The 25,700-nt window shown below is 35.0% G+C and overlaps 1 protein-coding gene across 2 annotated transcripts in view; it reads right to left on the minus strand.

Annotated features, from left to right (window-relative positions):
* Positions 1-5,917: 5,917 nt before the first annotated feature.
* The window catches only part of LOC120427002 (probable ribonuclease ZC3H12C), a 45,560-nt gene continuing 25,777 nt past the window's right edge, over positions 5,918-25,700 (minus strand). Inside the window, exons 1-5 of one of the 2 annotated variants that reach the window (XM_039591819.2) lie at positions 19,839-21,149; positions 16,501-17,265; positions 8,196-8,667; positions 7,549-8,123; positions 5,918-7,491 (exon numbers count right to left, since the gene is read on the minus strand). In XM_039591819.2, the coding sequence (XP_039447753.1) occupies positions 7,147-7,491; positions 7,549-8,123; positions 8,196-8,667; positions 16,501-17,265; positions 19,839-19,868 (2,187 nt within the window). In that variant the 5' untranslated portion in view covers positions 19,869-21,149 and the 3' untranslated portion in view covers positions 5,918-7,146. Of the gene's footprint in view, positions 7,492-7,548; positions 8,124-8,195; positions 8,668-16,500; positions 17,266-19,838; positions 21,150-25,700 lie in introns of those variants that run through there. The other variant, XM_039591818.2, reaches the window with a different exon arrangement.

Genomic DNA, 25,700 nt, shown 5'->3' on the forward strand with positions numbered 1-25,700 from the left:
AGCTATGTTTAAATTTGTCTAGACAAGTTATGCTGCGAACATGTCCTTATGTTTAGGGTAGTAATGGTGATCAGCCAACAAAACATGACACCAACACCACAACTCCAGCTGTTAAAGGACCAAGCGCGTATGCTTTCTTCAAAAGTAGCAAAAACTCGAGGTAATTGTCGCAGTCTAAAGGACAATTTGTGAGCATCATGTCGTTGAGTCAACTTCCAAACGAGTTGCTCGAACAAGTGTTGGCCCCTTTGCCATGGTACTGTCTTCTGGAAAAGTCGTTAGTGAGCAAAAAGTGGTTCTCGATAATCAGCGAATGGTTGAAACGCCACCACGGAACGGAACTAATTCTGGCGACGTGCAGAGAGTCCGGAACCAGACGAATCAGGTGCACTCTGAAGCTCAGCAAACCAGTGGCCGTCGATATGATGTTTGACCAATGTTCGCGACTAACGAGGCTTCGGATAACGAACATTCTGCACCAGGAAATCGCAACATTGCTAACCGACTTTCACCAACTGTTCTGGCTGGAACATCTCGAGGTAGAAATATTCCCCGGCGATATGAGCGTCGGAACGGGACCGGTGTACGTCTCGCTGCCCAGTTTGAGGGTGTTTCGCTTTGCGGCCTATCGAAAGCAGCGAGACTTCCTTTGGCGATTGGCCTGGATGTACGTTATCAAGGCGCCCAAGCTGGAAAAGAAACAAATCGTCGAGTGCAGCTACAAAAAGCTGATCTTTCTCTTCGTGGACGAACCGATTCGTGATCGTGGATTATTGACAAAACTTTACAGCAATTGTATCATCATGGTGAACTATCTGCTGATTGTGTTTCTGTTTTTGATTTGGCAGTAAATTTAGGGAATTTTCGATGTCTTTCTAGTCACAAACGAATAATAAGAGAAGCACTACTTTCACAGCTTGTTTGATAATGTCTACCTCACACAATTTTAGGCTGATTTAATTTCTAAGTTATATTATGTAAGAAAAAATACCAATCAAAATTTGTTCAATAAATTGCATTGTGTTGTACATAATAAATTTGCACTTTTCTGTTGAAAATTGATTGATTGAACCCCTTTTATTTTTATTTTTTTATTATATGTTGCGGGCGAATTATATTTTTTCAAATTTTTAGACTCTTGCTTTGGTCAATGTCGAGAAGGAGGGACAAACCCATCCATTAAATAGGGGAAAGTGGGGCAAGTGTAACAAGCTAAGGAATTGCTCGTTACAACCCATTAAAAAGTAAAAAAATCTGTCGGATTTTATTATAATCATCTCATTCTAGGGTTTAACTAAGACTTTGTTGGAACAAGTTTTTAAAAAATCCTGTTTTTCAATGTAAAAAAATGATTTTAAAATTTTTGATTTTCCGTACGTTCTACTCAACTAGTGGGGCAAGACGAACAACCCGTTGGGGCAAGAGGAACAATGCATGAAAAAACATGTTAATTTGCTAACAATTGAACTGTTATCACTTAGATACATCAGATTAGAATGTATTTGAAAGGTTTCTTCCATTTTTCCATTTTCACGAGAAAAAAAATTACTTAGATGATAAATAGTAAATTTTCATAATATCACTATATTTTGTATGGACAATATTTTTTAACAATTGTTTATCAGTTTTTAAGTACTTTCATGTATTTATTTCCCAATAAAATATGTTGTTGCAGCAATTCGTAATTTTTTCCATACTAAAAATCCATATGGTACACTTGCCCCACCTGAACAAGATTTTTTAAAAGCTCTCAACAAAAATAACCAAAATTTAAATCATACTTTGTAATAGGTGCATGTCATTGGTAGGGACACTACTGATCTAGGAAAAATAGCATTTTGATAAAATGAGCCTTAACGGTGCACATCAACCAGAACTTTTGCACCCAGATTTTAGTTACAGACATTTTAGTATCTTCAAAACTACGGGAACTATCGATATAATTTTTTATTCATCCCCTAAGCTGCTATTTCCATAAACTTTTACTACAAAATTTGTCAATTTTTATAATCACATTATTTCAGGATTGGGTCCGTAAGTTCAACAATTTTGGAATAAGAAGACAACAACATCCTTGGTTGCTGTGTACCCTTAAAACGAACCCTAAGCCTTATTTTGTACTTCCCAAATATTATAAGAAAACAAAGGTTATGAAAAAAACTTCATTAAATCTTATGCCCCGTGGCGTTTACGTCGTTTTGGCGGTTATGTGGTAGTAGAATAAGCTAATTGCATTGCTAGCAACAATTCCTCATACTGGAAATAATCAAAATTTACAAAATTACGGCCGTACGAGCGATTGTTCCTCTTGCCCCATATGGTCGTTTTGGAATTTTAGATTTTCAAGCGAAATTGCCCAATACGAATAAGGTAATCTAACAATCTCCCTTTTCTGAACCCTTGGCACAAGGAAAAACAATAAGGAAATTGTATTTGAAATGTTAATTGACTGCACCACAAATTTAATTGAAATTTGACCTTTTGGAAAATATTGTTTTCCCTTTTTATTATTCAACGTATTTTTATAAAGGGAAGCGTATAAACTTCGAAAAGCTTAGCAACGACTTAGTTTTAATTATTATATTATTATATTATAGAGCAATTGATTTTATGGGTCTCCTACGAATGGCAGAATCTCAAAAGGCCGAATCCCGTAAGGCCGAAATTCAAAAGGCCAAATTACTCGAAAGGTAGAATTCTCATAAGGCCGAATGCTGAAAAGGCCGAACTTCAAAAGGCAAACCGCGCCCAAAAAGGCGGAAACGCATTCCAAACTTCGTTTGTAATGCGTTTCCGCCTTTTTGGGCGCGGTTTGCTATTATTATTTTTTTTAAACCATAGTTATGTAATAAACATTGGTTTCGAAAAAAAGAAGGCATAACTTTCTAGCATTGCTGCTAACTAATTTTTTAATTACTCTATTTATTTGCCGCAAAAAAAAAATAATTGTAATTATTTGAATTCATTTAAGTACTTGGTGACAATGATCAAATTTCGGTTATCGTCACCATAATTCAATCAACAACAAGATTGAAACACTTTTGAAATGCTTTAATTCATTCTACTCTACTCATTTGTATGCATGGAAACAATATGATTGGTAAAGATAAAGTACATCCTCATTATGTACTTATTTCGCTTAAAATTATAAAAAAGAAAAAAGTTTACTGTATCTTTGAACATCATAATCAATGAAAATCGTGAAAATATGAACAAAATTCTTAATTCCATAATCATTCTGTCATTCGAGATATTCGGCCTTTTGAGACGTTCTGCCTTCTGGGCAAAAGACAAATTTCGGCCTTTTGAATTTCGGCCTTCCACGATTCTGCCTTTTGAGTTTCGGCCTTTTGAGGCAATCCCGATTTTATATGTCTTAAATATCTATGTTTAGAAGTTAAAGATTCATGCATGTCTTATATTTTTTTGTTGTAATTTTTAGAAGTAGAATTTGAAAAATAGAAATAAAAAAAAGAATTTTAGAAATTAGGAAGTTAAAAAATAAAGATTATTAGAGCTTTACAATTTTAGAACTTTATAATTCTTATGAATTCAAGAATTTTATAGATTGTTAATTTTAGAATTGGGATATTCTAGTATTTTTACTACACTTTATTTAATTTCAATTTTAAAATTTAGATAGTATCAAGTCTTAGAATTTTAACCTTTTGTAATTTCAAAATCCTAGAATTTTGAAAATTTATTAATCGAGAATTAAGAAATTTTAGTGGTTGAATTTTTTTTTCGTCCCGCCCGTGTGGATCAATCGGACCGCGCACTGGACTCACAATCCAGAGGTCGACGGTTCGAATCCCGAATTTGTGTAAATATACTGAAGCCCAGGGCGGCGAAGTCCTTATAGATAAAAAGGAAGACACTGTGGTTGGTACTAGCAATGGTGGCCGACAGCTATAAAGTCAACTTCGTTTTTTTTATATTTTTTTTGGATTTAAATGATTTGCTTTTTTTTTGGTCTTAAAACATAACAAACATAGAATTTCAGCGTTTCAGAAATTTACTAAATTGACAATTTTAGAAATTGGATATTTTAGTTTTTTTAAGTCCTTCATTTGGAAATTTTAGAGTTTAAGAATTTAAAAATTCGGAATTTTTAGATTATTTGTGTTTAGAATAATTATAAATTGATAAACAGAAAATTATATATTAAAATATAGAATTTTAGAACATTATAATTTGTATGGTTTTCGATCTCACTAGGTTTTCTTGGTCAAATTTTCCCTAGTTTTTTGTTTAATTGCACTTGAAGAACCTTCTGTTACCAAGCGGTTAATGAAAAGGAAATAGTTGCAAGGGACACCAAATCTCTATGAACCAGCCATTCACACAAGTTGTAAAATTGTTATTTTGGAAAATAAATTTAATTGACAAAATAATTTGTATGAATCCAAGAAGTTTATAGATTGAAAATTTTAAATTCAAATCAATTTTATTTCAATGTTAAAGTTTTAGTAAAAGTATTAGAACATTTGTAATTTCAGAATCCAAGAATTTTTAAAATTTATGAATCGAAAATCAAGAAAGGTTTGAGATTTTTTTCTGTTTAATAATTTTGGATTTTGATTTTTTTTGGAGCTTAGAACTTAACAAACTCCGAATTTTAAGGATTGAAGAGTTAATTTTTTTTAAAGAATTTTATTTTTTTGATTTGGGTATTTTAGTATTTTTTCAATTTAAAAAAAATGAGAATTTGAAAGTTTAAGAATAAATGAGGAATATTAAAATTTCAAAGATATTGTAAAATATTGGAATTTAGACTCCTGCAGCTGCCGTTCTACGCATACTTGTCCCATGTTCAAAAAAGTGCAACTGAGAAAAACGCGATTGAAATTTTTCGTCCGTTTTTTGTGTTTCTACGCATAATTGTCCCGTGGGTCCCTATTCACCCCGTAAGTCCCTAATCATCCCAGTTAACAGTTTATCACTCTTATTTGTAATCTACTTGCTTTACAATAGGTAAACAAGACACAATACTTCTTAAAACTGATAATTTGGTGAAAGAAAATACTTGGTGGGACAATTATGCGTAGAAGTACAACGATGGGACAAACAGACTTGGTGTTGTTTTCAATGAGTTTCCGAACAAAGTACTAGATTTTATGTGTTTTTCGAAAAGTAAACGTCAAACTAACCCCAAAAATGACAAAAAGTCAAAATTGACCAAAAATGACATGGGACAATTATGCGTAGAACGGCAGCTGCAATGAAAAAAAAAATATGATTTTAGGTTTTTGAAGAATTTTGGAATTCTATTTCTTTCGAATCCTTGATATTTTTATTTTTATTTTGTTAAAGAATTTTAAACTTTTGGAATTTAAGCATTACAGATTTCAATTTTCAATTTGAAGAATTTTCAAATTTCAGAAATTGTCCATTTTTGAATTTGGTATGTTAGTACAGTTCAAATTCGGTTTTCCAAATTCTTCAGAAAATTCAACTTCGGATAATTGTTTAAGTATATATTTTTTCACCAAGATTTTTAAGATATTTAAAATTTTAGGATTTGAGGATCTTCTTGAAATCGTCGTTTTAAGAATTTTTATATTTCAGAATTTTGCGATCTTTCAATTTTCAGACTTAAAATTGCAAATCTTTAGAATTTTTAAATTTCAAAATTGCATTGAAGACTGCATTTGGACTGATTTTGGAAATAAAAAACTACATGCTTACAAATTTAAACTTGGAGGAATTCATTTTTTTTAACTTTTTGTAGCTAGATAGTTTAAGAAATTTTAGAATTCAAGTTTTCATGTACTATTATTTTTTAAATGTAAGGATTTTTGTTATTTTTAAATTTAACAGACTAATAATTTCAGGGTTTTAAAAAAGCAGTTTTTGGAGGTTCGCAAGGAATTTTCTTTTTTGTTCTACCAAGTTCAAACAAGGCAACGCCACCGAGCTTTGTTTAAAGTTCAAATATGTACCTTGTATATTTTCAAACTCATCTTTCTCTCTTCCTCACCGTGTAATGTTTTTTTTTTTAATTTTATACATTTTACTTTTTTTATGCATAGCATGTCGCTTCCATATTTTCCTGCTTTTTCGTCATTCCTTGCATGTTGTGTGGAAAGGTATCTCTCTCTCTCGATCTAAGTTTGTTTCATTCGAACTAAAAAAAAACATTAAGGGTCCGCGCCGACACACGCGCTAGTACACTAGTACAGTTTGCCTTTTTTTCGGGGTTGTTTCTGCAGTGTAGTAATACCTTTTTTTGTTACGAGAGTTGTGTGTGAACTTCACATCGTATTTTTCCGCGAAGAAAAGTACGGCGAGCTCACAACAAAAGCGCTTCAATATGAAGATACTGGGAATCTTTTTGCTACGATAGGGTTCTCACTTTTGTTTCTTTTTTTTTCTACAGTGTACTACTGGCAAATACAAGATGGTCATGTATTAAATGTAAGGTTTGTGTGTCTTGATTTTTTCGAATGTTTTTTTTAAAGGTAAACTTGGCAATATAGAGTTAAAAAGTGAAAGACGGTTCTACAGAGTGAAATGAGAGGAAAGATGTTTTAAGCTTGTTTTTTTTGTTGTTTTTTGCAAATACGCATTAGTTTCATTCAGTTGGTTTATATGAATGTGTATAGTTTAACAGAGTAACAGAATCAACACGTAATGATTAAATAGGCAATCATAGATAGTAAACTAACGGAGTTAAGAATATAATAACCATAAACGACAAACAATGAAAAAGGAGAAATGCTATCGTCAAGAGAAATTGTGCTAGAGTTGAATATGAGATTAGAATTGCTGCTTAGATAGTTTGTTTAGAATAGACTTATAGTGTGTTACTAAAATGAAACTGGAATATCTTCAACAACTGGAAGCAACTTATTTTACAGCATTGCCTTAGGTTTGCTTTACACAACAGAGTAATAGACTTTTGGCACCCAAAATATTCGTGTAAAATTTCTCTTCGCTCTCTAATGACACTGGATGAGTATTTTTCTCGCTTGAAAATGTAGAAAAAGAAATTCGCCAAACGTTTTGTTGTAAATATACAAAAAAATATCCTCCAGCGAGCCTTCGTCTGGTGATTAGAACACGGAACGTACCGACCAAAGTGGGTAGCGGAGTTAACAATTATCCAAAAACAAGAGAAGAGAACAAACCTGTTGTCGCGTCCCTTTACATCTTCGGGAACATGGCCAGAATGGCGGCGCAAATCTTCTGCGGATTGGTCTCATCCGGGTACATCTGCATCACGGACTGCACCTGGTCCTCGGGGAAGATGCTGGCCAGATGGTAGTGCAAACGGCGCCGCTGGTCCTGGAGCTGTTGATGGACCTGCTGCTGCTGCTGCTGTTGTGAGGTTGTTGGCTGCTGCTGCTGGGGTGGACCGATGACGCCGGAACTGGCCGAATTCTGCGGCGGTGGCCACAGGTTGATATGTGGTTCCGATGACGACGCTGGCGGCGGTCCGGTGTGCCAGGGACGGGACGGATCGGGCGCCGATGCGATGCGAGTCACGTTCTGCAAAATTAAAATTTTGTTATCCGATGAACCTTCTCTAATTTAAGTCCAACTCACCTGGTGAAGTTCCCACTGCGCCGGATTGGGTCGGGCTCCACCGCTCAGCGAAGGGGCCAACGGTCGATGCGGGGACAGCTGGACGGCCGAGTGGTGCTGAGGTGTCTGCTGCTGGTGGCCAACGTTGCGCTGCATCTGGTAGATTCGAGGATCACATCCGGCAGGGTTGAGTGTTAACTGGCGCTGCAGCTTTCGGTGCAAATTCACGGTCGGATCCAGGCCCGGCTCACACGACTCCGACTTTTGCTGCTGCTGGGATTGTGCTTGCTGCTGCTGTTGCTGCTGTTGCTGCTGCCGATTCCACAGTGATGCACTGTAACTATGCTGGAGCTGAGTGTACGTCTCCTTGGATATATTTTCTATGCTATGAGATTTGGGGAATATCTGCGAATCCACCAGGCTGTGGGGTGGCAACGAGAGAGGCGAAATGTCCCAGTTTGATCGATTCGGCGTTGGCATGTACGGATTCTGCTGCAGATGCTGATGCTGCTGCTGCTGGTCACCCTGGCTCATGTTGAACATATTACTAACACTGGAGCTGCCCGTTTCCGGAGGTACGTTAGATCGTGTGCGACCTGCAAAGCAACAAACATCACCCATCAATAATCACCATCAACCCTTCAACCCCCAAAAAAACAAAAACTTACACAAAGGCTTCCTTTTCTCATTGATTGGACTAGTTTCGCTACTGCTGTTGGACAGAGGTACGCTCAACGACTTGCCCTGGATGGCGTTCCGTCCCCCACCACTCGAACAACCCGCCACGTCGGCCGCACTCCGCGCCTGCAGATGTCGCGCCGCGTACTCGGACAGCCGCTCCGTGACCGACTTGTGCGGCATGCTGCCCCGCTCCGGGTGGTAAAACTTGCACTTGTTTCCGTAGGTGCACTTTTTCCCGTACGGACACGGTGGCGGAGGATCGCCCTTCCGAACCCGCAGGAAGATGTCCAACGTGGGCCCGGACCGGCCGAGCGGATCGTCCGGTGGCATGAAGCGATCGTTCACGAACGAGTACATCAGCACGCGCTCTTCGACCACCTTCTTGAACTCGGAGCTCTCCTGCACCAAGTCGCGGTAGTTGTCGTTCGAAACCACGATGCCGTCATTTTCTGCTGCTAGCTGGAAGGTGAAAGGAGAGCAAATGTACAAAATTAAACTTTAAGAAAAATTAAAAATGTTCAGTTTGTCTTGTTTTATGTGGCATTTCCAAAAAAAGGATTTTCAGAGGTTTAGGATTTTTTCAGAGATTTAGGATTTTTTCTTCAATTTACTCTTTTTCAAGTCATTAAAACATCATGATGCATGATGAAAAAAATCATAGGGTCTTGAAAAATTATATAACTGAAGTCACGATATCTCAGAGAGTTAAATATTTTTTTGTCGGCAGAACGTTCGAGGAGGTGGCTAGGAGGTACACCTAATTAAAGTGGGAAGCGGATAAGGTTGGGTTGAGGGTGACAGCGATTGTCCACGCTCCATACAAAAAAGAGTTTTTTTGTATGGACAATTGTCCACGAAGGGGGGCTGAGATTCCCAAAAAAGTGTCCACGTTGTTTATGGATGGTCCCCACCCGCCCTTCAAAATCGCACGGTAAAATTAAAAAAAAGAACTTCAAAATTTCAAAGGAAATTTAAGTGTAATTCACCTGTGTTTAGAATCATTTTTAACATGCTTGGGTTTATTAAAAAATCCTTAGAATTTTTGAAAATTTTCGATGTACAAAAAGAAAGATTTTTTTGCTAAAATTCCAATCTTAATTTTTGTTTTTAACTATTGCAAAACAACAGAACTAGTTAAAATGCTTTCTAAAATACTTTTTCCAGTCAAATGTTGAAAATATGACTTGCTGTTCTAATTCAAATCGACGCCAACATTTCAAAAAGCATCATGTACAAACCATGCGTTTTGAGAAAAACGCATTTGCATGTTGAGCATCCATTTTCAATTCCCATTTTAATATAAAAGCAAAATAAGATGTTCTAATAATAACAAAAGATGAAAAACGTTGCTTTCATTGATACTCGATCAACCAAATTCAATAAAACATTATTTCCGTCGTTTTATTTAAGAAAAACAAACATAACTTCTTTTGAAATCAGCAACGTCTATATCACCCTGCTGTCATTGAGGGGGACGCTTTGTTATGATTCGTTTTTCTTCGTCGAATGTACATGGCGCTTTGTTCATGATGCTTTTTTTTCGTCACGAGGTTTATGTAGTCTTTTGTTTGACAGGTTGACAGGGCTATATAAACAGGGACTGCTGGTGGCAGAGATTTTGTTTATGTTACTTTATTTAAAATCATGATTAAACAGACTTTACTGAAGTAAGTACTTTTAGAATATGCAATAACCCAGAAAGTGTCAAAATGTACATGATGCCTTTTGAAATGTTACCGTCGAAATGCGTTTTTCTCAAAACGCATGGTTTGTACATGATGCTTTTTGAAATGTTGGCGTCGATTTTTACTCATTTAAAAACAAAACAAAAATCCTGTTTTAATTTTTTGTATTTCTTTTAAAGATTTCTTATAAACAAGTATTCATTTTTTTCCCTAATAGATGTAAATTGTTCTCTTTTTAATATTTCACAATAAAGCTTTGAAATTAAATTTTCAAAAAAATAATTAAAATTAAGTTTAAAGAAGGTATACTGCCGTTCTACGCATAATTGTCCCATGTCAGTTTTTGACGATTTTGACTTTATGCCATTTTTAAGTTTAGTCTGATGTGTACTTTAAGAAAAACACATAAAATCTGGTACTTTGTTCGGAAACTCATCAAAAACAACACCAAGTCTGTTTGTCCCATCGTTGGACTTCTACGCATAATTGTCGCACCAAGTATTTTCTTACACGGAATCATTAGTTTTACTAAGCATTATGCCTTGTTTACCTGTTGTATAGCAAGAGGATCACAAATAAGGGTGATAAACTGCTAACTGGGGCGATTAGGGACACATAGGGCGAATAGGAACCCAGGGGACAATTATGCGTAGAAACACAGAAATCGGTCTAAAAATTTCAAACGCGTTTTTCTCAGTTGCACTTTTTTGAACATGGGACAATTATGCGTAGAACGGCAGTATACTCCCTTCATAGCTTTTACTAAAAACCTATTAAAGATGTAATCTTTAAATTTTCGACAATTTAGCTTTTCCAATGCAATCTCCCCATTTTTTATTAAAAATTTACCTTCAAGAAGGGGAAATCTTTCATAAGCTTTACATATATCCCTTCTTTGTTTCAAATTCATTTTTAAGAAGAGATGAAATTTTTGAAATTATATATATCTTTATTGAAAAACGAATCTTTATTGAACATTCTTATATTAATTATATTTCATTTACATTCTAAGTGGTATGGCTAATTGCTCTTCATCTTTGTTAAATTTTTCTTTTTTTCATTAACTGTTCACATTCATTTATTAACTTCAAATTGTTATTGTTATAAAATTAATTCATTGAAATATTCAAAACATTATAACAAGAAGGGATGAATATTTTGCTCCTCTTGAATGAATGAATTTGAGTTTATTTACTTACTTATTTACTTAAGGCAGGAAAAGCCACCAAAGCAGCGGCACCAAATCCTACTTCTTTTTGTAAAAACATAAATTATAAAACAAAAATACATAAGAAACAAAATACAAATAACACGGCTGGACCCAGAGCCCCATCTTCGCCTGAATCTCTTTAAATATTTCGCAATGAGATTTATTAATGCAATTTCCGCTTCTTATTTATATTCAACTTGAAGAATGAAAAATTCCTTAAAGATGCACTCTTCAAACATTTCTCTTAATTTTGGCATATTTTTCCACTGTTGATTTTTTTGCAATTAAATTGTTTTTTTTCGTATTTTTTAAGAAGGGTAAACTATATAAAAAAAATTAGATGAAAATATATTGTTTTTTAGTTGAAGGTAGGGAAAATATATAAAAATAATTTAAAAAAAAGAAGGGAAAATTTCATGGAAAAACTCAATTGTCAAATATTAAAAAAAAACATAATTGCAATACAGTCCAGACTCGATTATCCGAAGGCCTCGGAAAAAATTCACTTCGGATAATCAAAACTTCGGATAATCGAATCACGAAAAAAAAATTCGCTTTCTTATTTTTGATTGTCGAGCTTAAGTATGACCCCTAAACTACGCTAAAGTGATTTACATTTTTTTTTATCCAAGATTGCGGCCAATATGGCGGTGACGAAATATTGAAAAAATGCATTTTATTATTTAATAAGCATTCAAATATTCAAATTTGACTAAAATGGGGTCGCAGAACTCGAATTTTACGTTTAAAACAAGAAAAAAAGGGCAAAAATTAGAGTTTTTGTCGTCTTTAAGTTTTTTTATAATAAAAAATTGCAAAAATAACTTAATTTTCAAATTTATAAAAAAGAAGAGGAAAATGCATAAAAACCTTATTGCCAAATATTTAAAGAAGGGCAAAACTTATATCACATTAACAGGTTGAAATATAAATTAATAAAGGAAAATTGAATAAAAAAAAATTGTTGCTGAATATTTGAAAAGGTAAAAAATGTACAAAATATGGTCCTAAAGCCCTATGTCAATTGTTATGTACAACGGTAAAAAACACGATTAAAAACCATTTCTGATAACTTTTGTTTTCATTTTAATGCAAAAACATAAATTGACAAGACAAAAACTTTTGAAAATATTTGTACTAGCCTTATTGAGAAAAATTTAAATAAAAAAGGAAAAAATACATTTCTAGAGTTTTTTTTTTTTTGACAAGGTCATATAAACTATTGTGTTTCATATGTTTATAGGTCCAATAAAAAAAACTCTAGATTTATTGTGAAAAAAAAAAATACAGAGATAATTCATGTTTTGAAAATAATCATCATCTCTTAAAGTTAAATATCTGGGTGCTGAAAAGACAGAATGCGTAACGTGATTTTCGAAAGCTCCCCACTGCTCCCCACTAATACATCTGCACTACAGCTGTAAACATAAACAAAGTAGAAGGCTATGTTCAAGCTCAAGCGTGACATATTTTTTGCTGCTGAAGTGAATTATTATAAAACATTTTGGATCTGTTGATGTTGATGTTTTCGATGAAAAATTAAGTGCTTCGCACTTTTTTCTTCGTAGACATTAGGGGTTGTGCATAAACCACGTGGTCTCCTTAGGGGGGGGGAGGGGGTCCGAAATCCGACCGAAAAAAACCATGAAAAGCCATGGGGGGGAGGGGGGGGGTCGACGGCTGACCACGTGGCCTTTAAAAAAAAATCTTTTCTTAAAAAAAAAAAACAAAAAAATACGCGCTTTGAATTTACTTATATGCATACATTTTTTGTTACACTTCAAAGCCATACAATTATTGTGTTTAAAATTATTACTTATATTTCAATGTCATAATATTTTCCAATTCAATATTGAATTATATATTTCGGCTTTTCAATACTTTGAGCCTGCTATTGAATGTACACATTTTAATACTCATGTAACTCCTCTCTCATGCAATATTTTTTTAAGTACAAAGAAACTAAAAATCCCAATTTCAGGATTATCGCGCCAAATTTCAGTTTCACTACCTCATTTGCAAGTGAAATGTCTAACATTAAAAAATAACCAGTAACGAAAAAACGAACGATACATACTTTAAGATTAACCAAAAAAAATTGATGAATATTTTGGTCTAAAATATATTCCTTATTTCATGGGTTACACAATTCGGATTGTTATATTACATAACATTTCATAAAATACACGTTTACTATCCATCGTCAAAGTTGTAGGTATTTTTTTATGTTAATAGGGACCATCTCTTGAGCCAAAGAGAAACATGGGCAAACATTTTAGATTTTCCGAGAAAAAAAACGAGCTTCAAGCAAACATTGTTTTTGTTTCTTAATTAATTTAAAGATTAAAAAATAGAGGGGCCAAAGGTGCCCTTTCCTGAAAATATTAGTTTTTTTTAGCTGAGAAAATATACTATACCCTTTACTTCATATTTGAGATAAAACCACTCAAATATATAGACACATAAAAATAATTTAAGTGTTAAAGAGTCACTTAATTTTCAAATGCCGATATCAATTTGTGAAATAAATTTCAATACAATGCCGTTAAAGATCAACATAAATAAAACTCCTTAAAAAAGATGGAACGGTATTTTCAACTCGCTGGTTCTCGGGCATAACTCAACCAACTGGGACATTTTTTTTGAGTGAATTATAAGGATGTCTAGATGATCCTTAAACTTTGCAGAACTCGATTTGATCAAATCTGTAATTTATGCGATCAAAAACGTCGTTCCAACTTTTGTTTGCTCTAGTAAAAAAAATCGCCCGAAAATCCGCGGAGACAAGCCCGAAAACCTGTGAGTTGAAGTTACCGTTCCAACGTTTTAGGGAGGCTTTGGCATCCGTGTATATTGGACATGCGTTGGGCGTCCCAGTGTTAATAATTTCAAAGATATTGAAAAGATTGAAAAATTAACTTATTTAATATATTTTTTTGTATTTATTTTGAAGTAATATCTCAGCAACCAAAAGTTGGATCAAAAATCTTAAATCGTAGATATTTGCCTATTTAAACAACTGAAAAAAAATGTAAAATAAATTCCAAATTTTAGCTCAATCTTTTTTAAATTTATCAAAGCACGTAGTCGATAGCAAAATCAATTTAAAGTAAGAGTAAGACTTAAACAATTTGGATGTCAATGACTAAAAGAATGATTTTTAGCGCGTTGTCTACAACTTTTCCAAAGACACGAAATCGATTTTCGAGCAATTCTATACAAAATCGGTCTTTATTCTTAAATTTTAATTTTTTGATTTTTCAATACTGAATCAATACTGATTAAAAAAAATCGAAATATTGACCGCAACTTAATTTCAATTTTATTTTTCGATGTAAAATCGAATTTGCAATCTAAAAGTACATTAGTGAAATTTTCATAAAGTGCACCGTTTTCAAGTTATAGCTATTTTAAGGAAACTTTTTTTTAAAAATAGTTGCAGTTATTAATTTAAAAAAATTAGTGCCCATGTTTGCTCAATCTTGAAAAAAAAAAATATTTTTGAAATGCTGAGAAAATTCTTTGTTGCTTTGTTGCTGAGATATTGCCATGCAAAGATTTTAAAACAGAAAAATGGATGTTTACTACCCAAACAACCCATAATTTTCTTATGTCGATATCTCAGCAACTAATGGTGTGATTTTCAATGTATATAAATAAAACTTTCGTGAAATTTTCCGATCTTTTCGAAATCAATATTTTCAAAAAAAATAAGACTAACATTTCAAAAGGTCGTAATATTGAATGTTTGTCCCTGTTTCTGATTCTTGTATGGAGAAAAAAATTAAACAGCTCGACTTTTTTGGACACACTGAATCATTGGAATCAATCATGCTTAATTAAAAAGAAAAGTTGCTTTAGTTTGGATTTTTATGAATGTTTGGAATAAAATAAATATTAACTAGGAGCTTTCATAACTAGTTATTTTCCTTAAAATAAAATGAAAATATTTTTTTCCTGAAACAAAACTTTTCTATTTAATTAATTTCGATTTTAAGAAAATATTTAAAAGCGCATTTAAATTAAATCATGAATCAAAATCAATTATATATCAAAATAGCTTTAATTCTTAAAGCATATTTATTCTGGATGCAATTAATTGCACTGCAATTCCACAATTTTGTTTACTAAGTTGCTTGTTTTGTTGAGAGTATTTTTTACTTTCTGTACCATTTCAATAAATTGTTATACTGTTATTATTTACCTTAAACTTTGAGGTATCATATTTTTTTCACACTTTTAAGTGAATTTCTGTTTTTTTTATATATTATTAAATTGGTTTTAATGGTGTTACAGCACTTACACAAATTAAAATGTTTTCTATTTGACCCAATGTCACCCCCTCTAAAGGGTGAGTTTGAGTTAATTTTAAAACGATTGGCATTTATGAACGTTGTGATTATTCTAGCCATATTCTGGGAAAATGTTGGTAAATTCAGGAGCATTCCCCAACATTATTTATTTCGATATAATTTAAAATTCTTATTGTGTTAAACAGTAATATCGTTTTTTGACCAAAAGTCACCACCACTGACGGTACATCATTTGTGGATAAATATTTTTGAAATCTATACTTATTTTGTTTTTTTTAAGATTTTTCACCTGGGAGGAAAAAGCCACGTGGCCATATAGGGGGGGGGGGGGGGGGTTGGCGTGAAACCACGAAAAACCATGAGGGGGGAGGGGGGGGGTCAAAAATTCTCCAAAAAAAGGCCACGTGGTTTATGCACGACCCCTTACGATGGGCGGCCAAAAGAGGCCTTTTTTGTTTTCCACGTGATGAAAAATTGTGTCAAAAGTGGGTGGAATTTCGTGAATCAGAAGAGCAACCGAATGGAAGTTCCGAGATTATGTATCTTTGATGTGTAGTGATAATATCGGAGTAAGATTATCCAATATTATTTGGAAAGTACTATTGATAGTTATTGATAATTTGTCGCTAACATTTAAAAAAGCTATATAAACATAGATTTTGTAGACATAGCGATTATAAAATTTTAGCGACGAATTATGCCAAACTCGATTTCAAACCTCTTATTAAGATGTTTTGACTTCGAATACCTCAATAGTCATCGATTTTTTTTTTTTATTCCTGACTAAATAAATTTTAGATCGATCACAATACTTGCCACTTCTTGGTATAATTATGCGAACAGTAAATTGGTTCCGCTTTGACAGTTCTAAATTGAGGCCGCTTTGCGGACAACTATTCTGCACCCAGTTAAATATCATTTAAAAAAATACAAAACAAAACCTGATGGTTTTCCGTTTTCGTTTATGCCAAACTTTCATTATGCCAAATGTCCATCTGGAAACCCCGTTATGCCAAATGTGATACATCCGCTTGAAAAGGGCTTTAGAGAAGTTGCGAAACGAGGACAGATAGCAGCCACCTACCTTTAAAATATACCGATCGTCGTAGCACACCATCCGCTTTCCTCCCACCAACCGGGACGGGGTAAACACCAACATGCGCTCCTTTTCCAGCTCGTTCAGTATTTCACCGTCCTTAACAGGATTGTCCGGGCGCGCACTTTCCTTCCGCCACTTGGGCACAAACACGGTGATATCCTTGTGGCCACGATTCTTAAACCAATCCACACAAAGGCGTATGCCTCGACACGAAAACACTTCCTTATTGCCGTGACTCATGGCCACGTTGCTACCGTCTATCACTATTGGACGTAGAGATTCTTCACTGGCACTGACACTCGATCCGCTTCCCGGTCCCGTTGGCACTAGCAACAGTCCCGGCACGCCGTACTCGGTTGATGCCGCTAGCAGCGAGTCACCGCCATCACCGGCAATGAACTCACCGGTCGTTCCTTTCACGCCAGGCTGCGAGCCTAGCTTGATCAACTCGGCCAGCAGTTCGTTCTGGGCCGGGTTTGGGCCCAACCGCTGGAGAGCGGCCTGGACGAGCCGCTCGGTATATCCCAGTTTGAGGGCAAACTCCACCCGTTGCGTGTAGCCGGGTGATCTGTCCTGATGGAATGACTGGTCTGCTGTTGCGGTATGGCTGCTGACGTACTCGGCAAATTCCTGACCCAGCGTGTCACTGGTGGTCCGGGACACCTGCTGATGGGACAGATCGTCCCCATCGCAGTCGCTGTCATAGCTGGAATCTTCGGCTTCGGTCACACATAGCGAGTCCAGGTATTGCTGTAAGTGAGAGAGAGGAGAACAAATGCAACTCATTAGATCTATGAACAACAAGAGGGCAATCACATAAAACAATTCGAGATATTTTACGTAGGTCGGTCATAAGAACGATAACATCTTCTCCCACTTAACGGCGTCATTCTAGCGCGCACGCGGGTGCAGCAATTAAGGCCCCCAGTATAAAGAGATAATTTAATCATCAAAACAAACACACTTTCAGGCGGATGTTTGCGCTTCTGGGGTGGCTTCTCAGCGATTGAAGAAGCTGCAGCAGCAGTGTGACCATGACTGCGCGCAAACAAGAGCCCGGCACGGCACAGCGAGGTGTGGTGTGTTATTGCGGTATTTTTGTATGATAAATCCGCGCGCGGTGGTTAGCAAGATAAAAAAGCAAGTTCTTTGCGGGGATTGTACTCCGCGTTGACTTTGCTCTGCGCCAACATCAACAGTAAACCCGGGATAGGGTAAATACACACATCTCTAGTGGCTGAGTACTGTTGTTGTTGTTGTCTTCCCGGTCGACCTGACCAGGATGGAATGTTGTGGGGTCCATGGGAGACAGAGTGTCAACGCTAATAAGCCAGTACGATACGACTCAATCAATCAATCAAGAATAATAGAGTGTCTCAGTAATGAAATTTGAATTTTAATGAAATCTTATTTTTAATGCCCGACTTTTTCACAGCTTTGCAAGAATCTCAAATAATACAATTTTTTCCTCACGAATGATTGCAAATCCAAACTGTTAACATCGACAAGCAATTTTTTTTGTAAATTCAAAATATTCAATAATTTAAACTATTGCCAATTACAATACAAATAGAAACATTACATGAAGACAAAACAAAAATAAAAGCACTAATAATTTTGATTCAGAGAGAAACAATCAGTGTTTCAAAAATAATTAAAATTTATATTCAATTCATTAAATTTCAAGGTTAATTTTGAAAATTGTCAAATCCATCTTCGTCCAAAATCTTTGTTTGAAAAAAGAGATGAAAAAATGTAAAAAATAAATAAATAATAATTTTTATTCTCCAAAAGCATGATAACTGTTAGTTCTTTAAAAACAAATTTTCGCGTGAAAATATGTTTTTAAAAAGTTTTGTATTAAATTTAAAATTTCTTTAAATTTCTCAAAATGCAAAAACAATAAAGCTATTTTTATTTTTTTTAGGCTGGTGCAAATATTTTTCAAAGTGTTTGTCCCTCCACTTTGGCCAAGGTAGAGGAAAAGAGGGAGGCAATACAAAAAATAAAAGAAATTTGAAACAAAAAGCCAGAATTTCAACATTACAATGAAAAAACAAAAAGCTGGAAAAATGCATTGTAAACCTGTACAGTTGATTTGCAATTATCAGTTCAAAAAAAAAAAAAAATGTGACGAACAAAAAAAAAATAAGTGAAAAAAAGATTTAAAAAACCCAAACATGTAAAACATTATTTTAAACGCATTTTTAATTGATTTCGACTGATTTTACTTAAATTGAAAAAAAAAAACTTTGCAAAATATTTGCAACAGCCTTAATGAAAAACTAAAAACGTTTGTATTTCATAAAAAAACTAAACTAAAAAATTCAAGTCCATTTTTTTTAAATTTTGAAGAAAAAAGTTTCACAATCCTTTACACATATTTACAATTATGCTGCTACCGAACATTTGCCAAATTGCAATGCATTTATGAAAATATATTTTTTCCTTAAGTTTTAAATCGTTTTCCGATCTGTGGACCCAAAATTTGCAAAAAGTCCGAAAGTGCCCTATTTTATCAAAAATATAAAAATAAGGCTTGAACAAATTTTATTTTAAGAAAAAATAAACTGAATTTCAAATTTCAAGCCTGATTTTCAAAAATTTTTGTCAAAAAGTATGACAAATTGCTTTATATATCATTACAGTTACGCAGCTATCAAAATTTGAAAAATATCTATGAATTTATGAAAATATTGTTTTTCTGAAACTTTTTCGTCAGTTCTCCCTAAATTCAAAATTTGTAAAAAGTTTAAAAGATAAAAACTCGAAATTAAAAAATGCAATGGCCTTAGCAATGTATTGTCTTAAATAGTCTTTTGATAATCTAAGGGTGGCCACTCAAACCCTTTTCGAATTTCCGACTTTTCATTTCTAACCCAACACCATTTTTTTTTGAGTTGGCTTTCTTTCATTAAGTTTTTTTTTACAAAAAAGTTAAAATCCAGAAAATTTTAATTGAAAAGTGACTATAACTCCAAAACGATGTACCTTAACTTGCTCCTTTTGACAAAGGGAATGTATGGATAAATTTCATCAAAATAAAAAAAAAAAAACCAAACTTTCGCGAAATAATTTGCGAAAATCCAAAAACTAGGTACTTACTCAAGTAACAAATCGTTACAATTAGGCATACTGTTGGGTTCACTGTAATCTTTTCATTTTAATAAATCTCAGTCATAAATAAATCGAAAAATGTTGATTCATAGATATTATTATGCAAATCTGTGTTCAATGCATGCCATCAAAATTACCACCGAAATGTATTGATGCTATGAATGATGAGATCATATTTAACAACATTCTAAACGAATAACCGTTACCTTTTGACTATAGTTTGTTGTGATGAGCATTGTTAATCCTTCGTAGAAGCAATAAATATCTATATTCCTATAACTGTTTCTTCGTGTTTATCTCGTGCTTAAAATAGGAACTTTCTGTGCGTCTTCCTCTCTCTTTCTTTCTGTCTTTGATTTCTCAGTCGTAAGAGGTGTACTCCTTCTTCTTCAGCTTTCCTTTATCCTCGTATCTTCACTACTGTTACTTCTTCTTCTTCTTCTTCGCAAAGGTAGCAGCAGCAGCAGCAGGCACAAGATCCGCTTCGCAAATGACCCATTCACTGAACATGCGACGACGACGACGACGGCGACGTTCGGCCCGATTCGTTCCGATGTATCCCCAGGTCCTGTTGGCGGCGGCGGGCGCGTTGGCGAAAATGACGACGACGACCAACACGACGACGACGAGAAGAGGTCAGCCCCCCAAAAGAGAAGACTCAACCGGTTTTGGCTCCCCTTCCCTTTTCCAGTGGTGGCGGCAACGATGCACACCTGCTTTTGCGCTGCTCAACTCAACTCGACTCGACTCGACGATCCAAGATCCGGAGCCGTTGAACCTGTGGAGCCGACTGAGCCCGATCGCGCGCTGACTAAGCTAAGCCAACCGCCTCGGCGAAGGGTTGTAATGGGTGGGGGAGTACCCACGACGACGACAACCACGTTGATGACGACGATCTGTGGGCAACAATCTGCGCGCTCTATCTCCTCCGTGTGACGTCAACTGATCGCGCCGCCAACCTCCAGAGTACGTGCGTGTGATGTAGCAAAAATCGTCGAGCACTTTTGCACTTGATTCGTTTTTTTTTGTTTCTGGCGATGTGAACTCCGTATTAGCATTCAATTTATTACGTCGCGAGGCACGATGGAAATATTCATGAAAATATTTACACTACACTTCACTCTGTAGGACTACCCGCGATCGTCAATGATCGTCTGCCGTGTTTGCACAGTCGACGGTTCTCATCAATGGCTGATTAGCTCACACGACAAGAACCGACATCCTCTTTCAGTGCAGCTAAACCCGAGCTTCAGCGGTTGTTTCCTTTTTTTTCTTCTGCGCGAACCGGAACTACGCCCCAAAACTACGTAATCCGGCCAAGCTTGAACACTTCGCAAGGCCTCACTTGCACACACGGCTGAATTACGAGAGTTACGAAACTTGCAAACTCGATCAACCCGAACCGAACCCTCCTTACAGCCCAAGGTTGAAGAGTGTGGACTTGACTCTATACGAAAAACGCAACGATACGCGGCGTAGACACGACGTTGGTCAGCACTTCTTGAGCAGCGGAGCACAACTGTTTTCCAGCTCGGCGCTTTCTCGCGAGCTTAGCCGGCGCGGGGGCTTTTTTCTCGCTCTCGCTGAATTCGACTCAAGTTTCGGCAGCGGAGAGAGAAGCTTCCTTCGCGCAACTCATTTCGTTTGATACCCCGACTTGATGGGAATGTATGAAAGCTCCGAGCATGATCATAGGGACCTCCTACGTGATGGTCACGACGAGTTCAACAGGAACTTCCTCTGGGTGAAGACCAGCTCGAGCTTATGTAATAAATTGATTCGGAAACTATATCGACACTTCAGAGATCTATATCCGGTTTTATCCTTTTTTAATGCCATACCATCATACCGGAGAATTTTGACAACTGATCACCGATGCTCTGACATCCTATGTGGCCTAAATACTGATAATTTAGAAATTTTAAAATCAAGCATATCTTTTGAAAAGGTCTATCTCAGAAACCAATTGACCAATTTTCAAAGTCTTAGAGAGAAAATTGTAGGAAATTTTCTCAGCACTTCAAAAATATTTTTTTTTTCAGGTTTGGCTTTGAAATGTTAAAATTTCCTAAAATGTTAACCTAAACGGTGCACTTTATCAGAAATTCGGTTGAATACTCTTTGCCAATTTGATTTAGCTTTTTAAAATATAAAAAAAATTACCACCTTTTCGAATCTTTAATTTTTTTTTTTCAAATTCATATTTCTGGAACAAGATTTTGCACCATCATGTACTTTAGCTCAAAAGATGTTTTTTAAGTCTCAAATTGTATGAAAAACTAATGATGGAAAATAGCTTCTTGTGACATTTTAAATCGCGAAACAATATGCGAAAATCTACTGTTTAGAGTTGCAACACTGCCATGGCTCTTTTTTAACACCCTGAAATTCTGAAAACAACCAATGCGTCATGGGTTTCCTATGTACATAGAACCTTTTGGAAAAAGAAAGCTTGAAGTATGAACAAAGTAAGTTTTTGGGGTGGGAGGGGGGGGGGGGGATTCTAAACGCAGGGGAATGCATATTAAATTGAATTCTGCTGATTGCACTCAAAATTTCCATTGGAATTTTGAAGTTTTTTGGAAAAAAAAATTTTTGCGCCTTGATTTTTGGGGCCAATTTTGAGTGGGGGGAGGGGGGGGGGTAACAACAACTTTAAATAAAATTTGTACCAGCCTTAGTTAAAATCAATAATTTATTTTATTTTTCAACAAACAGAAAAAGCATGAAAAAATAAACTTCGAATTTAAAGCCTGATTTTCTATATATTGAAATTTAAAGTATCACGAAATGCTTTATAAATCATGACAATTATGCTACTAACATAATTGCAAAATATCAATTAATTTATGAAAAAAAAAATCCTAACCATTTACGTTTTTATCTATCTGTTGTAGCAAATATTAAAAAGTTGAAATAGATTAAGGGGTTACATACATGTAGAAAATCACAAAATTTCATATTACAGAAAATTTATTAAATCCGCATAAAAGATGATTTTCAATCACTCCTGAAAGTTTCATGATGATATTTCTTGATTAAACTGAGTAAGAGACGATTTAAGGTCAAAACTTGGCCATGCGTAAAGCGAACTTTCAAACTTTGTAAGCGTTTTTCTCTTAACACCGAATTGATTTACGGGTGCCACGATATCTCAAGATTGGATGGACCAAATTGGCAGAAATTTTAGGTGAAGACTCTCAAGACATACCTATACCGTGTGCATGATGGAGCTCGATTTTAAAATTTTGAATTTTAAATAAATACAAAAATTAAAAACTTGTGATTTTTTATATGAAAAACATAAAAATATTTTTATCTTTTTTTTAAAATAAACTTCTTGAAAATCGGCCTTCGTCATGCACACGGGACTTGTTTAACGAGTACTCACCAAAATTTTGAGCCGATTTGGTCAAAACAGTGTTGAGATATCGTGGCACCCGTTTTTTAAAACTGCTAACTTCAAATAGCTATATCTCGACAATGATACAACCAAATGTCTTCAAATTTGTTTTGTTTATAGGTGAAAATTTATTTTTTAATGCTATGAAAACAGATTTAAAAAAAAAAGTTCTAGTGTGTACTCAAACCAACCTTTGACATTTGCCAATTTACAAGTTTATACAATGAAAATTTAAATTGAAGATTTTTAGTTGAGCTTTTAAGAAAAAATGTGTTGAGGTCCGATAAAACTAGTCGAATATTTGAAAAGATACTATGAAAATTTAATTTGCTGAGGTCTCGGGACTAAAGAGCTCATATTTGAAAATTTTGTTGTTAATTATTTATTTCTGGCAGCTTTAACCTTCTTGATTATTCGCTGCCCTATATCTGAAAAAAAAATCCTGATTTCATGTAATATTTTACATGGCATATCCAAAAATTGCAAATATCCATTAAACAGGATTCAGAGATACGATTTTTTGAACATAAAACTGGGGTTCTCGACTCGCCGCACGCAAAAAGTAATCTCAGTTTTAGTGAAAAAAGTAGTTTTTTTCTCGTTTTAATGGATATTCACAATGTTTTAATAAAAGTTATGTAAAGTATTACAAGAAATCAGAAAAAAATATTTTCAGATATTAGCTCGTTGGTCCCGAGACCTTCAAATCAGCAAAAAAAAAATTTCATAGGAATGGTTTTTTCGGACCTCAACATATTTTTTCTTAGAAGACCAACTAAAAACCTTTCTTTTTAAATGTGGCGCTTTAAAATTGGTTCAGCCGGAGATATTACGAAAGGACCGCCCTTTTTAGTCTTTTTTTGGACCACCCTATTTCGGATAGGAGCACCTTAATCGCCAAACAAAAAAAATACGGGTCTTATTATTTTGGTCAAGAAACTCCTTTCCAAATTTGACCCAAATCGGATCATTTTTGATTCGGATCCTTCCTGTTTGACATGGAATCGCTGTATAATACTACAACCTTTAGTTCAACATATTTCAGAATATAACAAAAAAATAATTCATAATTTTATTTCTATCTATCATAATTAGTCTTTCGAATCCTTTAGGAATATAAATAAATTAGCCGAAATTTTATATCTGCCAAATTGTAGTTAGAGCCAAGACGGAGTTAGATTGTAGAGGGTTAACGACTTTTTTGTCCAAATAAAAGAATGACGCACTCATCCCCCAGCCAGTGGGTGACAAAATGACATCAAACGTTAGTTTGGCTCCTCTTCACGGGTTCGCGGTCAAGCAGCACAAACCAGACTTCGGGAGCGAACCCAACGAATCTCGTAGCCAGAAATAAAAAAAAAGTCATATCCCCATCGGTCGACAAATTTACATAAAAAGAAGTCCCCACTTCTTACACTGACCGCGGTAGAATCGTCTGGAAAGCAACCTGCTGCAAAAGTGTTAACTGAAGATACTAAGTCTAGGTGACTTAGCTCAGTTACACCCCGAAATGACCAGCGCCAAAATCCGTCCAAAATGGATTACTGACCAATATTCAAGGCACGCTACCCTCAGGTTTGGAATGCCAAACGGTGATGATGATGAGAATCCAAAATACACGGTGGCGCGGTGCGATTACGCAATTTGTGAACTGTTCACTTTGCGCGGCTGTTTGGAAATGATTTAGCTAATTCAAGCTGCAAATCGATCGAACGTTTTTGGCCAGACAAATTTAGAGTTTGGGATTTCCCTGAACGGTGAATGAAGTGGTCACGTAAATTGACTTCACTATACACCCAATCTTATCAGTTTTTGGCGCAATCGAACGTAACGTACGATATTTCGAGCCAAACATTTCATTAGGGCACAAAACCAAAACGTAAACATTCGGGATTATTCCACTATTCCACTCATTAGTACACTCCCTACATGCCCTCCAAGAATCAGATTGATAGCAAACAATTTCCTATTGAAAAAATCAAAAACACAAAAGGGCACATAACAATTTTCACTCCAAACCCAAAATAAAAGTTCAAATGTGCCCTTTTGTTTTTCGTTAGTTTTTCGTAGTTGTAGAACTTTTTGTGTTATAAAGTGAACTTTTCATACATTCTTAACACTAAATCACTTCAAAGCAAAGTTTGGTTTACTTTTCACCAAGCATTTCTGTAGAAAAAAAACTTCATCGAAATACACTATTTAATACTGACCCGTGGCCGCTGCTCAGTACACTTTTGAAGAATTTTTCTGTTCTACATACCTTATCTACACCATTCAATCACAAAACTTCACCAATTATCAAAATTTCCACTGAATTCCTCATTATTTCCAACTAAACAAAAGGGCACATAAACATCATTCAAAACAACAATCTGGTGACAGCGCTTTAGTGCCCTTTCAGTTCTCTTCGAAATTGCATTTAGAAAGGGCCCATTATGAACAGCAGTTGGATAGCTAAAAGGGCCTAATAACGAGATTTTTTAAAATTATGAGTTTTATTGCGAAAATCAACATAAATTAAGAAGCAGTAAAGCAGAGTTGAGGATAATGATGTGTTTTATCGTATCATCAGTAAAAATACCATCAGTCAAGCTTATTTTTTAAACAGGAATTGAAACAAGTTGTCCATTTTTTGCAAGCGATTTTCTCGAATCGCGGTTTTTGC

Source organism: Culex pipiens, chromosome 3 (assembly GCF_016801865.2).
Source record: "Culex pipiens pallens isolate TS chromosome 3, TS_CPP_V2, whole genome shotgun sequence".
Classification (NCBI taxonomy): domain Eukaryota; kingdom Metazoa; phylum Arthropoda; class Insecta; order Diptera; family Culicidae; genus Culex; species Culex pipiens.